General features: G+C 41.1%; 1 protein-coding gene across 1 annotated transcript; it reads left to right on the forward strand.

Annotated features, from left to right (window-relative positions):
• Positions 1 to 3291: 3291 nt before the first annotated feature.
• On the forward strand, positions 3292 to 21414 carry C1H19orf18 (chromosome 1 C19orf18 homolog). Its single transcript, XM_059245349.1, has 7 exons — positions 3292 to 3343; positions 7527 to 7622; positions 10810 to 10851; positions 12805 to 12900; positions 15387 to 15489; positions 19833 to 19993; positions 21001 to 21414. The coding sequence occupies exons 4-7, from the start codon at positions 12858 to 12860 to the stop codon at positions 21171 to 21173; spliced, it is 480 nt and encodes a 159-aa protein (XP_059101332.1). The 5' UTR covers positions 3292 to 3343; positions 7527 to 7622; positions 10810 to 10851; positions 12805 to 12857; the 3' UTR covers positions 21174 to 21414.
• The last annotated feature ends 878 nt before the right edge of the window (positions 21415 to 22292 follow it).

Here is a 22292-nt window from a genome sequence, read left to right on the forward strand (position 1 = left end):
ATCTTCAGTACTTCCTTCAAAGTTCCAGACTACTGTCCCATTTCCTGGAAGAATTCTCTATCACTTCTTACGTATGCTTACATGACACTGGAGAGTCAGGACTATTGGTGGTAGTTTGTCTAGCACTCCTAGGATCCCTTTTATTATCTTTTTTTTTAAATTTTTAATTTATTTATTTATTATGTATACAGCATGTATGACTGCAGGCCAGAAGAGGGCACCAGATGGTTGTGAGCCATCATGTGGTTGCTGGGAATTGAACTCAGGACCTCTGGAAGAGCAGTCAGTGCTCTTAACCACTGAGCCATCTCTCCAGCCCCCCTTTTATTATCTTGATGCCAGATTATTTATATATGGTTCAGATCATTGTCCTTCTGACTTGTCTCCCATTACTCCCCAACTCAAGCCTGCCCAGTCCACTTCCATTCAGTTATGTGAATTGCTGCTTCAATTTCCTACCTACAGGTCTCAGCTGTGCCCATTGTGTCCTGTCCAAGGTGACTGCTTTTTTCCTCTTCTTACTTTCCCTCATGTAGACTGCTCTCTGTCCCTTCCCTCTAAAACACAGGTTTGACTCGTTTCTAGCTATAGTCTCACACTTTGGGCTTATCATCTGCACATCTTAATGTGTTCTTTTCTGCCTCTGCATCTACATTACTTTGTATCACACTTATTTCTGATTCTAACACATTTTGATAAATCTATGTTCTGATCTTGAAATTCTAGTGGCTGCTACTGACATTTAAGCCCTCCATCTCCCACAGTGCCTTCATTGTCGTTCTGGGAACCCTCTACCTTGTGCTGAAATATCCCTTACTGTTCTCATTGACTGTTGTGTTAGCGTCCCATTGATGTGACAAAATACCCAAGGAAAAGGCAGGCAGGTTTATGTTGGCTGATGGTTTCAGTCTGTGGTCACTTGAGACTCAGGGTGTCATTTGATAAAAACATTTGACTCCTATTGGATGCTATGCTGTAGAGGTGGTAAAAGTGAGGTGAGCCTAAGGGGAGGAATGAGAAAGGTAGGGACAGAGAAGTGAGATGAAGGGCTTGGAAGCAAAAGAGAATGAGGAACAAGTGGACACGGAAGGTCGAGTTGTGTGGGGACTTGACCATCCTTGAACACAGTTCACCTGGAGTGATTCCTTCACAGGTTTCTTCCTCCCAGCACCACCTTTGCCCCCTTCCCCACTGGACTCTATTGGTCCCTACTTTCCCACCACAGTCACTCCAGCTAGACTCAAGTATTTTAGCAATAACACTTCACAAGGTGGTTTTTCATCAGTGTTGGTACAGATAAGATTTTTCCTCTCATCTGGTCAGCTGAGCCAGAGCACCTACTAGGTGCATATGTTGTGAGAAATGGAACATGGTCATCATTAAATATCATCCTTGCCATGGAAAACTTGGTAAAGGAAATACTAAATGTGAAAAGGTGAGTGATGCCACCAAGCTTGATGACTTGAGTTCAGTATCTGGGACTGGTATGGTGGAAGAAGAATTGACTCACACAGGTTGTCCTCTGACCTTCAAATATATGCAGACATACCAACTCAAAAATTAAAGGTAAGTAATGAGTTCTCTGAAGGAAATACAGTGAATAGTGTATATTAAAGATACAGCACCAGGGACAGGAGAGAAGCGTTCACATGGAGAAAGATGTGATTCTATAGGATGACTGACTAGGCAAGAAAGGAGTTGGCAGAGCTGGTGAAGTGGAAACTGGTAGCAACTGGTGGCCTTGCACATATGACACAAAAGGCTGGCATCATTCATGGGGGCAGAATATTAGTAAGGAGTGTTTCATGTCATTGGGATCAAGAATCATGTGAAAGCAATGATAGTAAATTTGAGGTGAGGTTGAGCCCTGAACAGGTTTGACTTGTCCTCAAAACAAAGGGGCCCTGCAGAGAACACTTAAACCTGAATATATAAAGATGTGTCCCTCATCACTCCATGATGAATGCCCCACAACATTTGATGAGATGACTGGAAATATCTTCAAGCTGGTGAAACACAGTAAATCGACTATGGAAAGCAATGACTAAAAGTTGGATCATAGCAAAGAACCAGAGCAATAAAAGTCAGAAGAAGGTGCCAGATCGCCTGGTAGGCAGGATCTGGAGTCATGGATGATTGTGAGCTACTATGTAGGTGCTGGGGACAAAACTCAGGTCCTCTGGAAGAGCAGAAAATGTTCTTAATTTCTAAGCAACCACTCTAGTCCCAACTGATTCATTAGGAATGTCCTTCAGAGTTTCCAGGCATGGTGTCTGTCTCATAATCCTACTCTTGCAGAAGGTTATCTCAAATAGAAAATTCTGCCTTGGGAAAGAACATCTTTCTGGAAATGAGGAAATATCCAGGTGAACTAAAGGGGATCTCTACTGAAATAAATTGAGATGATTCTTCAGGAAGAAGGAAGACAGAAACATGCAAATGCAGGAGACAGCGAAGAGAAAATATGTACTCTTTCACTCTGAGTGATCAAACATTCGGTTGCGCTACCCTTCCCCCTCTCATTTGGGCCCCAGCTCTAAGGTTATTTGGCAATCCTCTCTGATTTTCCAGCCAATTCACTTTCATCTCATTGCCATGCTTAAAAATTGTTTCATAGTACAAGCTGCCATGTAACATGCCTTTTATTTTTGGTTCTTTATTGTTGGCTCTCTTTCCCTATTAATAGCATACAAGGTTGTGAACTCCTATGAGAGTTGAGACTTTCTTAGCCCTGTGCTCTGTTGGCCAGCATAACAGCTATTATGCTGTGTGGGTGTTTGGTGGCATACCATAGCATAAGTAGATTGTTTGGTTTGCTTTTGTAATTCTAGGGATCAAACCCAGAGCCTTTAGGGTGGCAAATGTTCTACCACCTAGCTACACTCCCAGTTTGCACTGAATTCTTGACTAGGTTTTGTGCAACCTGACCTCATTAGATTAAAACCCATGATTTCGTCCAGTCTGCTCCTGTTGCCTATGGGGAGGAGAAAGTAGGGTTGAATGTGAAGTGGGGCCACAGGAAGAGGACGTTGCAATTTTAGACAGATGTTCAAATGGTGGAAGGATTAAGTAGTCACTTCAGAGGAGAAGAGGCAAATTACCTTGGCCTTGCAGACAGAAGTAGGAGTGAAACATGGGCAGTATATGTGGGGTTTCCTCAGTTGCATGGTCTTCAGTCTGTGAGGGCTGGAGAACCTTGGCTTCTGAAGATACTCTTTTACCCTGGCAACCACCCTGCCTTGTGACATCACACAGAGAAAAACTTTATGCAGGTAGAGTAGACAGCAGTCATTAGGGAGCATCTGCTCTCAGGTGCACCCTCCTTGGAGGAGATTGGAGGAAGGTTTGTGCCACAAAGAGGAAGGGTCTGTGCAGGAGAATTGGGTGCCTGTGTAGATATATCCAAATTATAAAACAAGCCAAAACCATCAGTTCTGTTTTTCTGAGCTGTGAAGGATTGCACTGTTTAACTCACTAACCCTGTGAACTAGGTACTATTTTTTTTCTAGGATTTACACATGAGCAAACTGAAGCTGAGGGGATTTAAGTGAATTGATGAAACTCAAAAATTTAGCTTTAGAGTGCATTGGGGTATCTATAGCTGGGAGGTCATAGGCCTTAGTGAGGAACTTATTATAATTCTTTTACTGAATGGGCATGTCAAAATCTCTTCTTATATCCATATTTTTCTATCTATGTATTAGTGTACTCTCAGCTTTTATCAAAGAAGCTTATGCAGGCAAGGGTTAATGCAGAGACTCATAACTGGTCAAAGTACTGAGAATAAGTAATGGTGGAATGTTTAGTCCTAAATGGAATATCTATATCACTTCCTCCAAGGCTCAAGAAGCATCATAGAAAACAAATGGAAAGAATCTAAAAGTTTGAGGATGGGGAAGTATGTTTTGAAAGGATATCTTCTGGACATAACATGGTCATTGTACTCATGAATTCACAGTGTCTATGATTACCCATACAGGACCCACACAGGATTGGGCCTGAGGGCATTTCATCATTGACTGGGGGAGAGACTCATGAGGTTCTACTCCTTCCTGAAGAGCTAGAGGCAGTGAGTGGCTGCTTTGTATATGTGTAGAGTTGTGTTGGTTGGTTTTTGTCAACTTGACAAAAACTTAGATATATTTGGGAAGAGAGAATCTTAACTGAGAAAATATGTAAGATTGGCCTGTAGGCAAGTCTGCAGCATTTCTTTTGATTAATGATTGATGTGGGAGGGCCCAGCTCACTACTGATGGTGTTAGTCATGGACAGGTGGTCCTGGATAGTATAAGAAAGCAGGCTGAACAACTCATGAGGAACAAAGTTAGTAAGTAACATTCCTGTATGGTTTCTGGTCCAATTTCTGCCTCCAGGTTCCTGTCTTGAGGTCCTGCCCTGTCTTCCCTGTCAGTCCTTATTGATGATGACATTGTATACTTAGGGCACAGGACTTGAATGATTCAAGCTGTATAACCCAAAAGCTCCTTTCCTGAGGTCTAGCTTCCAATAGTTCCAGAAAGGATTATGCAAGCTACCAAGGGAGGGAAACAATTAATAGTCCTTAATAGCTGTGATACCTATGAACCACAACAATGGTCAGCATGGCAAGATATCCATAAAGGTGCAATAGTGGCCCTCACATGTTGGTAGTAACAAACAGATGTCTAATCGGACTTAAAGCTGATTAGACACTCAACAGGAAGGAAAACATGTCTGGTACTAGAATTCTAGCCAACTACCTAGGACTAGTGAGGTCATGCATCTTAGATGTACTACTGCCATTTTGCTAGGTCAGCATAATTCCTAACTACATTCTAAATATTGGCCTTATACCCATAGATGATTGTAGTTATCACCTCAAATCAAGGAAGATTTTCTTTACAGCCAATAAAGACAATTACAGAAAACTACAACTGGACACACTGCAGAGATCAATGAATGGTGAGGATTCTAGTTCCTGTAGATACATCTACACCACAGTCCCTGCATCTATGGCTCAGGAAAAATCACAGAAGAGGAGCAGAGAATTTGTAACAGGCAAGATATCAAGAAGCCTGCTGTGAGATCATCTCTCCTAGAAATGATAAAAAACATAAACAAGACCTGAACAATGGCATTATCAGTAGACACACTGACAAGGAAGAGAGAAAATCTCACAGGATCCTGTCTCTAGACAAAGAGCTATCTATAGGCAGCTAATGACTGCTGAGAGAAGGAGAATTAGCCAGGGATGAGCCCCTTAATTGTTTTATCTGATTCATCTAGCATAGCTCCAGGGACAGATCTGATTGGGATCAGTGAGGGAGTGAAGAAAAGACAGACAGATACAGGGACATGCAGGAAAGCTGGCATTGGGTGCCCTCTGCTCTTTGCTGGAGAAACCTCAGCACCCTGGAAGCTAAGTGTGCTTATTATTTGGAGTTGAAATGAGAGGTAGTGTTACTGCATACAGCTGAACAAGGAGGAGGCAGGACTATCATATATGGTTATGGAGGCAGGGTTTGTGTTATATGGATGGATCAAAGGGACAGATTTTTCTGATCTTGGTAGGTGCAGTCTCTGGAGGAGAGCAGTCTTCAGGCCATAAACACTTGGGTGAAGACATTTGGTGGACATTTTTCTGCATACACAGTCAACATCCACACTTGGACCAGAGGAAGGCTTTGCCATGTCCTTGAGCCTCACCTTCCTGGGCAGGGGTTGTGTGTGTGTGTGTGAGGGGTCTTGCCATTCCTCAATAGGTTTGAGGCTCTGAGGTCCTTGAAATGGGCATGCCTATGTCAAGAGCATATATTCATTCACTCAGGTCTTCACTAATTTAGGGCTTTCTTCTCTCCCTACAGTTATCTAATACAATGTGGTCAGCCCCATTGTATGATCATAAACACAATAAAACAGACTGAACAAGTTGTACTTGTATATTTGTCTCTCTCTTTCTATTGTCATCTATCTATCTATCTATCTATCTATCTATCTATCTATCTATCTATCTATCTAATCTATTATTTGTCATATCTATCTATCTATCTATCTATCTATCTATCTATCTATCTATCTATCATCTGTCATATCTATCTGTCTGTCTGTCTATCTATGTGTATAACATGTATGTACATATATATGTAACAGTAATACGTTACATGTAACAAGAAAACAGGGTATCAGTTTGAGGGTGGGGTGTAGCTGGAGAATTTTTCTCCAGCTCCTGCCACCAAGTCCCGCCAGTCCCAGAGCCCACTTATAAAATAAACACACAAACTCTTACATTATTTAAACTGCTTGGCCATTAGCTCAGGCCTGTCATTGTTTAGCTCTTACTCTTATATTTAGCCCATTTCTATTAATCTTTACTTTGCCACATGGCTCATGGCTTACTGGTACCTTACATCTTCCTTGTCCTGGCGGCGGCTCCAGGCAGTCTCTCCTTTCCCTTCCTGTTCCCTCAATTCTCTTCTCTGTTAGTCCCGCCTATACTTCCTGTCTGGCTATTGGCCAATCAGAGTTTATTTACATATAGCGATATCCACAGCAGTGGGGGGACATGGGAGGAGCTGGAGGGAAGAAAGGGAAGGGGGAAGTGATATAATTATATTTTAATTTAAAAATGTATTAAGAAGTTTAAAAAAGAGGGTTGGCAGAATTATGATCAAAGTATTTTATATATTTGTGTATTTACATAGTATATAGTTCTGTAAGTATAAGAATTTGTGAAAGAATGAATAAAAAGAATAAGGTTTAGAATCCAGACATTTTTTTTTCAAAAAGTGAGCCTCTACTACAATACAGTCTACTGCTTTCTAGCAGCCTTCTGGGTTTTATTGTTGTGATTTATTTTTGAGACAAGGTTTCATGCAGCCCAGGCTGGCCTTGAAGTTTCTAACTTGTTATATAGCTAAGGATGACCTCAAACTGCTGAGCCTTCCACCTGTACCCCCTAAGTGCTGGGATTATACATGTGTGGCATGGCAGCTAGCATCTGTCACTTTCTTATGATTTATCACACTGAATCAAGACTCTTGACCACCTCCTCCCTAATCTGCAATCTCCCTGAAGGCAGGAGCCTGGTCTCTTTCCTGTCTGCCTTACCATAGGACACCTGGCTCATGTAGTCAGTCTCCTTGGCTGCTCTGGTTCCAGGAAGGAATTTCAGGGCCATGTGTTAAGCTGACCTCATACCGGGAGCTCTAAATCAGAACCCAAACATTCCATGGGAGGCAGAGTGTCTCACTGCTCCAGTCGCTGGGCTGTTAGATAAGTATTTCTTTCTCATGTATGAAAAAGAACTGATAATTTTAGAATAATGAAGAAGGTTCGGAGCTCTTCTCTGTTTTTATTTTGGTGTTTATTGGAATGCCTACTTCATGTCTGCTTGCCTTATGTAGATGATCTTTACCCTTTTGGGAAAAGAGCAGGCCCACCAGGTAGCTTCAGCAATGACCTTCCTCATTTCAGGGGCACTAAAGACTTGTTTCTAGGAAATAAAAGGGAGTTAATTACATTTCACTGCTACAAGTTTTCTTTTCAAGGGAGTGTACAGTTACAAGCACCAAAAGCGCTGACGGAAAAACCCGGAGGCCCCAATTCAATAGCTCCAGAAAACGCAATAACTCTAACACCTACAAGTAAGTCATTGCCTTACTTATTGAGGTGAGGATAAGAACTGGATGGTTGTGTGTGTGTGTGTGTGTGTGTGTGTGTATGTGTGTGTGTGTTTGTATTTGTGTGTGCATGTGCATATGTGGGGTTTGTGTGTGTGTGGTGTGGTGTGTGTATGTGGTGTATTGTATGTGTATGGTATGTGTGGTGTATGTGTGTGTGCATGCATGTGTGGCATGTGTTGTGTATATATGTGATGTGTGGGTGTGGTATATATACATATGTGGTATATATGTGTGTTGTAGTATGAATATGTCTTGAGTATTTGCTAGTAGTGAAGTCCAGAGAAGAGTTAGACAAACATTTGAAAGGAAATCAAATACTCTGTGCCTCAGTGTGCTTTGTGTTTCTCATTAAGGGCTACTGTTTTCTTCCATTGCCTTTCACTTTAATCAGTGTGCAGAGCAACCTTGAGTCTATCTCAATTCTATGAATGACTTCAGTTGTAATTTGCTGTAAATGTTTCAGTGGCTTATCGAGCTCAAGGGTCCAGACACAGAAGCTTTGCAAAGATCCTGCATTATTTATAATACCCTACACTTTCTGGGCTCATTTTTAAAAATAGGTATTCACTATATAGCCCGGGCTGGCCTGCAGTTCAGAACCCTGTTTTGTCAGCCTCTCAAATGCTAGAATTATAGACATGTGCCATTTGTCCACTAGGCTGTGGTTTTTAATTTAAGAAGAAAAATCATGGCCCTGGGTTTGGTCCTCAGCTCTGGAAAAGAAAAGAACAAAAACCATTTATCTTTTAAATTTAAATTTGTATTTCTTTTCTAAAAGTTTCATACATGTATCAATGTTTCTTAATTATACCCACCCCCTCTCTGTTGCTCCTCCTCTGTACAGTACCCTTATTACATCTCACCCCAAAGCTTTGTGTCTTCCATTTATAATTTAAATTAATTTTTTCCAACTTCAGAGTCCAGTTAGTGCTCATGTGGTGCAGGGTCATTTTCCAAGGCATTGGGAACCTAACATGGGCAACAATCATAAAGACAAGTGACTGTCCACCTCCTAACGAATGTCAACTTCCAATAAAATCCTCAGTTGGGGTGGGGCCTTGGAAGCCCTTCTTCCTCCATGCTGGAAGTTTTAATTGACTTGATTGTGTACAGATAATCACAGCTGCTGTTCATGAGTGCAAGAGCCATGTTATGTCCAGAGGATAACATTTCACAACATGCTTCCCATCTTCTGGTTTTCTTGCCTCCTTCTTCCCCAGTGTTCTCTAAGCTTTAAGGTGTGTGTATATGTGTGTGTGTGTTTGTGTGTGTGTGTGTGTGTGTGTGTGTGTGTGTGTGTGTGTGTGTGTATGTGTATAGTTAATAACAGATATATCATTGTTGTTGTTGGTTTTACTCTTTTACTCTTTTGGAGGCCCACCACCCAGCTCCAAATAAATACACACATAGACCATAGACTTATTATTACTTATAAATGCCCAATCTTAGCTTGGTTTGTTTCTTGCCAGATTTTCTTAACTTTAACCCATCTGCCTTTGCCTATGGGCTTTTACTTTTCTCTATTTTTGTATACCTTTCTTTCTTACTCCATTGCTGGTTGTGTAGCTGGGTGGCTGGTCCCTGATGCCCTCATCTCCTTATTCTCTTGCTCTCTCTTTCTCTCCTCCCAGATTTCTCCTTGCCTGCCAACCCTGCCTATCCTTTCTCCTGCCTTGCTATTGGCCATTCAGTTCTTTATTAGACCATCAGGAGTTTTACAGTAACACAGCTTCACAGAGTTAAACTGTGAAGTTAAACTGCAAATACAACATAAACAAAAATAACACACATTAAAATAATATTCTACAACATACCATCTATAGCTGAGCACCTACAGTCATATATTTCTATCAGTTTGAACAGTAATGCATCTGTGCATTAACCACTGCTTACTGTAACAAGAAGCTTATTTGACTCAGGTTGTGGGAAGCACAAATATATGGGTATAAGCATACGGGCGTAACTAGAGAGATAGATCAGTGGTTAAGAGAGCTGGCTGCTCTTCAGAGGACCCAGGTTTGATTCCCAGCACCCACATGATGGCTCATAACTGTCTGTAACATCAATTCCAGGGGACCTCTTCTGAATTCCTTGGGCACCAGGCATGCATGGGGTATACCTACATCTTTGTCACTGTCATATCAGTGGGCAGATCTTGCCTGGAAGATCAGTATTGTAGCATGTAGGGTCCAGTGCTGGGTGTCCTTCCAACCCCATCAGTGTACATAGCACCTTCCAACACTTTGAAAGCCAGTCAGCAGGAAAAGAGTTTCCTGTTCAGTTCAAAGTTATAATAAGAAATCATTTGGCCAGACTTTGTGGTTCACATTTTTTTTTTTTTTTTGGTTTTTCGAGACAGGGTTTCTCTGTGTAGCTTTGCGCCTTTCCTGGAACTCACTTGGTAGCCCAGGCTGGCCTCGAACTCACAGAGATCCGCCTGGCTCTGCCTCCCGAGTGCTGGGATTAAAGGCGTGCGCCACCACCGCCCGGCTATGGTTCACATTTTAAGACCCAGCGCTCAGAAGACAGGGGCGGATAGATGATTCTCTTAAGTTCCAGACCCTCTAGGGATACTTAGTGGCACTCTTTCTAAAAAAAAAAAAAAAAAAAAAAAAATACCAACAACAACGACTACAAAAAAAGATAAGAAATTATTTATCTTAAAACAGTGGAACTAAGCCTGATGATCTTTGAAGTCTTGTATGTCTCCCCATAAGAGAAGAATGGAATCTCACTTCTATACAAGGGAGAGGCTATGCCAATGATACAGTCACATCTCATCTGCATCCAAGGAAAGGCTGTTAATGATGGCTTCACTGGCCTTTGCTCCCTTTGTGTCTTTGTGATAAAGCACAACAGCTTTCAACTCTGTCTTTTCATGTCCTTATCCTGGAAGGGAGTTTCTCAGGTCACATGACTGTAAAATCTCACAGTCACAAAATAAAGCAGGAGATATAAATAGGATACCATGATTTTGGCAAACTTATATGCCTGCAAGATACTGGGATAGATTTATTAACATTTATATTTTTTACTCTCTGGAAACCCTGTGTTGACATCCTTGTCTATTTACCAAATTATTTCCCCATTTCCCTAAATCTGTCTTAAATCAATCTCTTCTCTTGGGTCCCCTTCAATGGCCTTCTAGGTGCATCAACTCTGAAGTCCTCAGAATCCCAGACAAGTAAAGGTGAGTGAGGGAACTGGGAGTAGAGGTGGGATCCATGACCTTGCCCAGGCTGGTACGATGTGGAGCTCTGGAGGGTACTGGTATGTATGATCACCAGTGTAGACAGTACCTAGGTGCAAAGTAGATAAAAGCCACTCCCTTTGAAGAGTCGATTTGCGATGCTGCCACTTGATACTCACTAGGGATTAGCAGAGAGGCGGCTGAGTAAGAGCTCCAGCTCCCTTTGGGTGGCATAGAATATGCAACCATCCCTCACAGTCCTGTTGCTGATTTTCCAGGGCTTCTTTGCTCTTGGCTTTTCTGCTTTCTCAAGACCGCTTGCCACAGAGTTCTCTTTAGATGAAAGGCCACCTTTCTGCCTTGCTGTTTTTCCCACCTTAGAAGTTCCTTCTGGGTCTTTTCATATCTGTTAAATAAATGCCTGCCAGGAGTTGATTCCTCACTCAGCATTCTTGATTTGTATTTTTAATTTTTATTTTTTGATAATTTCATACATGAGTACTGTATTTATATAATTTTCATCCCCCATCCTCTCCAATTCCTCCCATCCCCTCATCACTCCCTATAAAATTCACTTCTTTTAAAATTATTATTGTTATCACACACACACACACACACACACACACACACACACACACACACACATGCATCCTACTGAGTTCATTGTGCTGTTGGCATGCACATTTCTCTAAGGCTGACCACTTGAGATTGGATAACCAATATAGGTACTAGTCCCTGCAAAATTCAGATTCTGCCTATCTCCACAGCCATTGATGGTCTGCAGCTCTTCATCTATGGGCTGGGATTTGTGAAATGTCTCCATTCCAGGTTGGTATGTCAACTGGCATTGTCATTATGCAAGTCTTGTTTAGGCAACCATAGTGTTGAGTCTTTGTAGAAGCATCTTCTCTGTCATGTCTAGAAGACACTATCTCCCAGGAGCATCCTGGTTCTTTGACTCTTACTAGTTTTTCTACCCCATCTTCTGAGATATTCTCTTTGTCTTGTGTATAGTTGTTGCATTGTATATGTACCAGTTCAGATTGAACACCCCTAGTCCCTTAACCTTTGTATTTTGACCAGTTTGGATCTCTACAATAGTCTTCTCACTCCCTATTTGTAGCAAACTTCACATAAAAATTCCCAAAACTCAGCATCTCAAGCTCTTTCCTCTTGTTTCTCAACTCTGCTTTAGTCATTGCCTCTCCCCAAGACTATGAATGCCTCCTTTGCCCAGGTCTCTTAGGCCTTCCCTCATGCCCAGGATAGTGGGAAGTTTTCAGCTCTTATTATAATTAAACTATCAAGAGCCCATGTTCTTTTTTCTGCAGTGTTTCATTGTGAACAGTTGAAGGTGTACAGGAAGTCTGGCAGGACTATAGAGTGGACCCCATGCACCACACATCCCATATGTGTAGTTAGTGCTTTACATTCCTATTGTTTTCTTAGGCATGGTTGACTCCTTCCACTGAGGTCTGACATCAGGGCATTGTTCAATTGTTAGGAAAACTCTCCTTTCAGTGGAGCAACAGGAGGAGAGAAAAGACCAAGTGTGACACAAAAGGTAGTCACCTCAAGTGGTCAGGCTTCACAGGTGGCTGTCCAATAAACTTGCTTTCCCAATTGCTTTTGTTTAAAAATGTATTTTTTTAAATTTTTATTTTGCAATACAATTAAGTTCTACATACAGGCACAGATTCCCTTGTTCTCCCCCCCTCCCGCCCCCCTCACCTTCCCCCCAGCCCGCCCCCCATTCCAATCTCCTCCAGGGCAAAGCCTTCCCCACAGACTGAGATCAACCTGGTGGACTCAGTCCAGGTAGGTCCAGTCCCCTCCTCCCAGGCCGAGCCAAGGGACCCTGCATAGGCCCCAGGTTTCAAACAGCCGACTAAAAATATTTTTGTATAAAATAATATTTTGTACAAAATGATTCTTTTTATTTTTAAATTTCAGGAACATCACAGAATAGTGATACACCTGAGCCGACAGAGATCTCTCATGAGTTCATGCCACGTTCTGCAGTCCCCAGGTTCAACTCTTGGAATGAAGGTATCTGGGATTACGCCATGAATTGCCTTGTAGTTTCTTCTTATTATAGCATCTTACACCTTGAGACCATTAGGGCAATATCTTGATCATAAGCCAAGGTGACACATGGTAGGTGCCTGGTGACAAGAGTTACTATCAAGGGTTAGAATATCTATGGGCAAGGAGGAGTCAGTTTATCTACAGATTACAGGTTGCTATGTATGGGTTGGTAAATCTATAGGTGATAGGTGTTGTTATAGTGACCAGTACATCCATAGTGTAAGAATGAGGGCTCCAGTAGGAGGTGACCACAAGAAGAAAGTCTGGGGTTTGGGGAAGTAAAATTGGAAAAAATTAAAATTATTGCATTATTAATGAATTAAAATGTGTCTCTGTGTCTCTGTGTGTATGGTGCCTGTGGATAGATGGACATGAGAGGACATCTTTCATGACTTGATTCTCTCCTTCCACTCTGTAGGGGGATCAAACTTAAGTTGTTAGGTTTGGTGGCAGGTACTTTTTTACCTACTGAGCCATCACTCCAGCCTCAAAATTGTTTCTGTACATATGGGCTCTGCAGTCTCACATTAACATTTTCTTTTAGACAGGATCTCACTATGTAGCCTGAGCTGGCTTTGAACTTACAAAGATCCCCTTGTCTCTCCCTGCTTAGTGCTGAGATTAAAGGCATGTCCTAGAATGCCTGGCAGTATTTTTTCTCCTTTAAAAATTGATGCTCATTCAAAGAATAAGAATATGAAGAATAAGAATAAGAAGAGGAAGAGAAAGGAGGAGGAGGAGGAGGAGGAGGAGGAGGAGGAGGAGGAGGAGGAGGAGGAGAATGCCCATTCTTTGGGTCCCTTCTCTCTATTCTTCAGTTATTTTTCAGGATTCCAAGACTGAAATACTAGCTAGGGCTAGGTAGCGGGACAGACCCTCAAATGAGGTCAGCAATGTTGCAGGGCATCTCCTCAATGGAGGTGTTGTAGAAAGTATCAGTGTCTTGAAGAGTTCTCTTGTCTTCTTTTATTATGTATATTACTTTTCTGTTGCTGTGATACAATACCATGATCCAAATCAATGTATAGGAGGAAAAGTTTGGCTTAAGGCTCCAAAGGAGAGTCTGCAATGGCAGGGGATACATGACAGTTAACATCCAGGACAGGAGAGAGAGAGAGAGAGAGTGAGAGAGAGAGAGAGAGAGAGAGAGAGAGAGAGAGAGAGAGAGAGACAAAGAGAGACAGAGACAGAGACAGAGAGACAGAGATGGACACACAGAGACAGAGAGACAGAGACAGAGAGAGACAGAGACAGACAGAGAGACAGAGAGACAGAGAGACAGAGAAAGAGACAGAGAGAGAGACAGAGAGAGAGAGAAAGAGAGGGGTCTTTGACTGCAAATGTGATACAGAGGTAGCCTCAGAATTTGTTAAAAATTAATTTTTAACTAAAAATTACACAATATATTTTGATCATATTCTTCCTCCCAACTACTCCTAGATTCTCCCCATCTCTGTACCCACCCAACGTCACAATCTCTTTCTCTAAAAATATTCCAAGCCCCCAAAACTAAAACTGAAAATCAAAACTATCAACAACAACAAAACAAAACCACATAAGACAAAAAGTACCTAAACAAAAAGCACATTAAAAAGAACCCCATGGAGTAAGTCTTGTTTTGGCCAGCTTCTCCTGGGCATGGGGCCTGCCTTGGAGTGTGGTTGATATACGAAGTGACACTTCATAGGAGAGAGCTGATTTTCCTCTCCCAGGAAGTATCAATCACAAATAATTTCCTGGATAAGGATGGGACTTTGTGTCCACTTCCTATTCTCATTTCCTGAGATTTTTATCTGGTTTAAACTTTGGTAGGTCTTGTGCATGCTGTTATAGTCATATGTGTATCAACTCTATTGTGTCTGGAAAAGCTTGTTTCTGTGGATCATCCACCACTTTTGCCTTTTACAATCTTCCTGCCTCCTCTTCTGCATAATCATTAGTATCACTTAGCTAAAATAACTACAATACTACTTATAACAGTGACGTACTTGCAAGATATGCTGGTGTAATAGTGGCACAAATATTATGGGAGTAACCAACTACCCTTTGATTGGATTTAAGTTCCACTCAATGAGATGGAGCCATACTTGACACTGCTTATGTGGCCAAGGACCAGATACTTAATAGGTCATGAGTCCTAGTGGAAAACTTGCTACTATTATTTTGCTAACAGAACAGCAATAAAATGACATACTACTATACCCATCGATCAGAGTATCACTTAACTCTTATCAGAGAGGTTTCTTGTGATAGATTGGAATTAACATGGGGACCCACAACTGGACAACATACAGAGACTGAGAGACTTGGGAGTACTCAGCCCTAAATGGGAGATCTCTAACTTCAGTATTTTTCAAAATTAGGGATGTCATTTGTAAAAGTATTGCCAAATTTAGTGTTTGTTTCCTTTTATTTTGTAACAAACTTCTTTTCTTTCCATTTTTTAGTAATAATTCCACGTAGACCTGGTCTTGTTCATGTAATTTCAGTTTCAAGTATAGCCTTTGCTGTTGCCCTGATATGTGGACTCATAATCTCCTATATGATACAGTAAGTATATGCCTCCCCCATTCTTAACTAATAAGGCAGGAAATACACAAGGAAATTATTTAGTGTCAGAGGATGGTGATGATGATGATGACATTTCTTCTAATTACTAAATTATTATGATCATACTACATTTCCAGACCAGTGTATTCCAAAGTGTGGATTGTTGGTTATGCTAGCAAAGGAGGAAGAAGAGAAGGAAGAGGAGAAAGGAGAGGATGAGGAGGAGGAGCAGGAGAAAGAGGAAGAGGAGAAGGAGAAGAAAAGTAGGCCAGATTAAAATTTAGTGGAATTGAAATAGCAGAACCTCCCCAGTGTTGGGGTTACAAGTGTGTACCAACACACCTGGCTTTTTATGCAGGTCCTTGAGATTTAACTGAGGTCCTCAGGCTAGGGTGACAATCACTTTGCTGACTGACTGGTTTTTAGAATTTAGATATTGAGGTGAAACTCTTATCTTTTAAAAATACTTAAAATGTTTTTATTTCTTCATTGGGAATTTCACACAACATACTTTAATCACATTGGTTGGAGCTTTTTCAAAGTGATGTGGTCAATTTGAAACTATTAAGCCAAAGTGGCATCATGCTATTTAGACCACATTCTGGTTCAGTCTAGAATTCTATTACATCTTACAGAAACAGCCAAAGAAAGTACAAACTTCCTTTAAAGTTGCTGGCCACCTGACTATAGCAAATGAAGACATTTATAAGAAAGAAACTTATTTTTGAGAAGGATTTTTTTGACACAGAGTCTCACAATTTAGCCCATGATAGCCTACAATTTATTGTTATTCTGTCAAGCCTGTGCCTTGAGCTGGGAATATAGATATGTACCACGATGCTGAGCACAGATTGTTTCCAGATATTTGACTTATTGTGGATTTTTTGTATTCATATCAATATTTGAAAACTTTGAATTAAAGTAGTTATCTTCATTCCTGTATGTTTTTGAATCCTCAAAAATTTATATCTGGGACCAATGCTTCACTCTTTCTGAATCAACATCTTTAATACATTTAGTGAACTATTTTGTGAGAATGTTTTTTTTTGCCATCTCACAACCTGTATCTAGGATGCTACCCCTGCTTTTTCTCTATCACTGCTCTTTAGAATACAATTAAGCTAATCATCAAAGTATTTTTTATTACCCAGGTCACGTAGAGCTAGGTGGATCAATATATTGGGAGAAAGTAAAACACTGTCATCCATTTCCACACCAAACAGAATCAGCTATCCACAGATCCACATACAGAGCTGAACTGACAGTGGCCAGAGGGAGACGCTACTTCAACTGCAAACTTTAAGGGAACGTTTAAAAATTCACTAATCAGCATTGTCTTAGGGCTTCTATTGCTGTGAAGAGACACTGTGACCATGGCAACCCTTATAAAGTAAAGTGTTTAATTGGGGTTGGCTTACAATTCAGAGGTTTAGTCCATTATTGTCATGGTGGGAGGCATGGCAGCAAATAGGCAGACATGGTGCTGGGGAGGTAGCTGAGTGTTCAAAATCTGGATACTGCTGGCAGCAGGAAGAGAGAGTGACACTGGGCCTGGCTTGAGCACTTGAAACCTCAGAGTTCACCCCTAGTGACACACTTCCTCCAATAAGGCCACACCTACTCCAATAAGTCCACATCTCCTAATAGTGCCACTCCTTATGGGGGTCTTTTTCATTCAAACCACCATATTCCACTCCCTGTTCCCCATAGGCTTGTGGCCATATCATAATGCAAAACTACATTCAGTTTAACTTCAAAAGTCCCCAAAGTCTATCAAAGTCTCAACATTGTTTAAAAGTTCAAGATTCAAAGTTTCTTTACAGGAGATTACAGTCAAGAGATCAAAATCAAATCAAAAAGCAGATCATGTACCTCCCACATACAGTGGCACGCATATACATTACTGTTCCAAAAGGGAGTAAAGGGAGTTTAGTGAGGAAATACTGGACCAAAACAAGACTGACAACTAGCTGGGCAAACTCCAAACTCTGCATCTCTGTGCTCTTCAGATCTCCAACTCCATTCAGCTTTGTTGACTACAACACACTTATCACTCTTTGGCTGCTTCCACTCCCTTTTAGCAACTTTCCTTGGGAGGTGTCCATGGCTGTGGCATTTCCAAAATTTTGGGGTCTCCAAGGCAATCCAGGCTTCTTCACAGCTTCACACAATGGCCTCTCTAGCATCCATGCAGGGACATCCCTGACACATGCCTAGGCTCAGTGGCTTTCCTTAGCCATGGAGGGTGATTCCATAACCGCTTTCTTCTATCTTTGACTCTTTAAGGAAAAACCACATGGCTGAAGCTGCCAAGTTCTGCTGCTTGCTAGGGCTGTAATCTGGCCCTCTCATTCAATTACATCTTTACCAGCTTTCATTTTTGATGGTTTCCTTCACTGCCTAAGCTTGGCTGTTCTGGAACTTTCTCTGTAGACTAGACTGGCCTTGAACTCAGAGATATGTTTGCTTTTGTCTCCTGAATGATGGGATTAAAGGCTTGTACTGCCACACTTGTATTTAGACTGTAAGTTCCTTTTCAGAAGTTGAAAGCTTAGCTAGGTGGGGTTTCACCCTGAGGTCACCACTTTCTGAATTCCATTTAGCATCAGGGTTTTCTTTAAATTCTTTTCTGGTGCCCCCTTTTCTTTTCAAACTGTGTATTTTGTGTTTTTGTCTTGCTTAGCTTGCTCCTTTTTATTATCGATCTGCATAGTGTTGGCCACTAGTAACCAAGCAACAGAGTTAATGTCAGGTTGTTTTGAAATGTCCTCTGCCAAAGCTGTTGATCCATAATTCTTCGACTTAGCCTCAGGCAGATTTTTCTTTTTGGACAAGGGCAGAAAGCAGCCATATTCTTTGGCAAAATGTCACAAGAACTGTCTCTAGGCCACATATTCATATTCTTCTCCTCTGGAAACATTTGAATTGACCCTCACAGTTCAAATCACCCTTAGCACCGCTGTCTTCCATGCTCTTACTATGTACATGGTCTGGCCTATCACAGCAATGCCTCAGTCCCTGATACCAACTTCTGTCTTAGTTAGGGTTCTATTGCTCGAAGCTCAAAGCCTCCCCACCCTACACTCTGTATACTTCCTCTAACAAGGCCATACCTCCTAATAGTGCCACTTCCTATCAGCCTATGGAGACCATTTTTTATTTAAACCACCACAAGAGTGAATGATATTTTAATGTAGTGTTATAAAATATCAATACTAAAATAGCCCCAGTTTACAAAATAACAACATCTTTCTGTATGTGAGCGAGTGTGTTGCTGTGTGTGGCTGGAGGCCAAGGTGTACTTTTGGTGCTATTCCTCAGGGGCAATCCATCTTGTTATTTGAGATCTTCTGGGATCTAGAATTTACCAATTAGTTTAGATGGGTGGCCAATGAGCTGTAGTAATATGCCTGTCTCTGCCTGCTCAGTGTTGGGTTACTAGTGTGTACCGTCACATCTGACTTTTTATGTGGGTACTGGGGATTGAACTCAGGTCCTCAGCCTTGTGTGACAAGCTCTTCGCTGGCCAACCTGTCTGCTTAGCTCCAATTAAGTACAGGATCTATACTGGGCTAAGCCAGGGTTTTAGAGGCTCTGGAAAAGGAACTATCAGTAATATCCTACATTTATTTAAAATCTTGACATTTTGTTCCTTGTGGCTTTCTCAGCATTAATTTTGTTTTATATCATATTGCATTGATAGTAGTTTCTGTTGTAAATTCCTTGAATTTTGTAGCTAGTCTAAGTATGTCACTCACATCCAGCCCTGCTTTAGTTATGAGGTTTGGGACTGTCAGAGTATTTGTTGACATGAATCAACTAGGCCAGATAAGAAATTTGAAGTCTCACATAAATGTATTTTTCTGCCTCTGTTCTCCATCTACCAACATGTATTAGCAATTCCTCTTGAGTCACAAAATTCTATGATCTTGGCTGTAGTGACAACTGAGGGTTAAGAGCACTCTAGGTTCTTGCAGAGGACTGGGGTTTAGTTTCCAGCATCCTGGTTGGGTGGTCCACAACTGCTTGTAACTTCAGATCCAGGGAATCTGATGTTCTACTCCCTGGTCTTCACAGGCACCTGACACCACCTCCCCTCCCCATTATAAACACACATATAAATAAACCTTTTTTTTTTTTTTTTTTTGGTTTTTCGAGACAGGGTTTCTCTGTGTAGCTTTGCGCCTTTCCTGGAACTCACTTGGTAGCCCAGGCTGGCCTCGAACTCACAGAGATCCGCCTGGCTCTGCCTCCCGAATAAAACTTTAAAACCTTCAATATAAAGCAGGATGATTCACTGTGAAAAAAAATCTGCCCTAACATTCATCTCTGTCCTTCTTCAGTCGGCTGGTAAAAGCTGAGGAAAAACAGCAGCTTGCAACGTTGTATGAAAATGTCGAGATTCCACTTTTAGATGAAAAGGAGGTCTCTGAAGGTGATGGCCAGGCTGAGACTGCTGAACCACATCCAGAGAATGAGGAACTGGGGAAGTTCATTGGTTCAGGTGCTTTGTCCTGTCAGATCAAGGATGGGAATGAATGGTGGCTTAGTTTTTCAAAAGAAAATATAACTGGGATCAAATGGAGTCTGAGTTAAGGAAGATGGATGTTCATGATGTAGAAATGAACCATTCTCATCACACCCCAGGGATCAATGGGTAGCTGCCTAGTTGCTTGATCCTCAATGTGGGCCAGTTCCAAAAATCTATGACAGTGTTTAGGAAAAAAAAAAAAAACAACCTTTGTTTTGAATGAAACTTTCCCTTGAACAGATTGGTGCATTATTCCTGTATCTAGAACATCTACAAGCAGACATTCCATTTGCCTCAGGCTGGTGTAGAAATGGGTTCCTGGTCCATACAACAAAAATCATTTCTCCCAGTGGAAGGACCCTATCTGAGACACAGGCATATTATAGATGCCTACATGTCATTGTGAGGAGAAGATGCCATAAATACTTCATATGCTTGATTTTGTAAAAGCTTTCAGGTTCAACATGTAAAGCTCAGTGTCTGGTCCCAATGCAGCAACATCCTCCACTTCATTCTTAAACAATTCTAGATGTGCCCAACCCAAAAGAGACAGAGACTAAGAGCAGAAGTGATGATTGTTGCCTACTGAGGCTGACCACCTTTGTAAGCCATGGAAAATATTTTCCAATGTCTTTTTATTACATTGGGTTATTGGGTACTTTAAAGGGTTGAACATAGAATGTAATAATTTTAAAATTCAAATTTCAGCTGAGGGTTGGTGGCTCACACCTGGATTCAGAGCACTTGGGAAGTGGTAGCAGGATGGTGAATTCAAAGCCAGCAAGAGCTTGTTTCAAAAAACCAAACCAAACCAAAAACCAAAGTAAAATCTTAAAAATTTTACTATCCTTCTTAGATCAGTAACATTTATTATTCTCTGATAATGGCTTTATTTTTTCTATGATTACCCCCTCACTGCTTTGTCTTCATATCTATCCTCCCATTACTCCAACCTTGATAGTATCGTTTCTATATTTCAGTTATTAGAACAAAAAGAAGGGAACACATTTTGAAGAAGAAAATGAAGGGAGAGAAAAATCTACCGACAGAGAATACATTGGAGAGTTCAAATTATGCTGACCAAGTGGAGAGTCATGACAACGTGGGGAGTCATGACAGCATGGAGAAAGATGAAGAAGAGGAGAATCTATGAAAACAGAGGAAAGGTGTAGCATGTGCTGGACAGTGTGGAGACCAGACGGCATGGATCACAGATGACTAAGAACATGAACAGGACTTAATTCCAGAGAACCTTGTTTCTTAGCTGTGATAGTCCATGAATAATTATAACTTAAGTAGAATATAGAAAACAACCCGAGTTCGGTAATGATGAAGACAAATTGTCAAGGATTTTCTTCTTTGGCTTCAGACCAGAAATAAAGCTTATTCCTTTATTTGAGGGAGCCTTCTTGACTGTGATAGCAAAATATTTTTATTAAGAAAACTTTTCTAAGGGATGTTTCTATCAGATCCAGCCATTTATCTCAATGTTACACATGAAGACACTGAGGATATCTTAATAAATATTGCACTAGATTAAGACATGGCAACCTCAGTTGGTTCTCAGCTCTAATGAAGGAACCGAGGAGCTACATATCCAGCAAACATATGCAGTAGGCTGTGAGTAGCCAAGAGCTGTGGGAAGACAGAAGAGGCAAGTCTCATATAGGTCCAATCTTTTGACCTTTCAACACAATATTGTCATGTACAAATTTCATGCTGGAGAATCAAGCAACAAAACAAAATATCACCAAAAAACCCCTCAGTGTTTAAGTACAATTATTAGTGCATTGTACATTTTAGTTAGTACATTGTAAGTACATTGCTAAGTAAACCCAACAGTTTTGTGTTGGTTCCCATTCATTGCCATTCTGAGTGCAATTGCTTTGGAAAACAGTCTAGTCAGTCACTCCTATAAACACTGAGTTACTACACGAGCCAGAATATCTACTCCTACGTATATATGTCCATACAAAAATTCATACATGTTTAAAACAGCATTATACAGCCAGGCATGAGAGCATATGCCTGTAGTCCCAGGACTTGGGAGGTGGTCACAGTAAGACTGGGCTATACAGTAAATGTTAGCACATTAACGGATAAATAGATGAACAGACTCCAACTTATCCATATGATGGAATATATCTCAGTAATTAAGGGGGTGAGGTACTGAAGTATACTCCACATATGTGTGTTCATAGTGAAAACATGGTACTGAGTGTAAGAAACCAGACACCTATCATGTGATTTTGTTACATAAAACACCCATAAA

Source organism: Peromyscus eremicus, chromosome 1 (genome assembly GCF_949786415.1).
Source record: "Peromyscus eremicus chromosome 1, PerEre_H2_v1, whole genome shotgun sequence".
NCBI classification, from domain to species: domain Eukaryota; kingdom Metazoa; phylum Chordata; class Mammalia; order Rodentia; family Cricetidae; genus Peromyscus; species Peromyscus eremicus.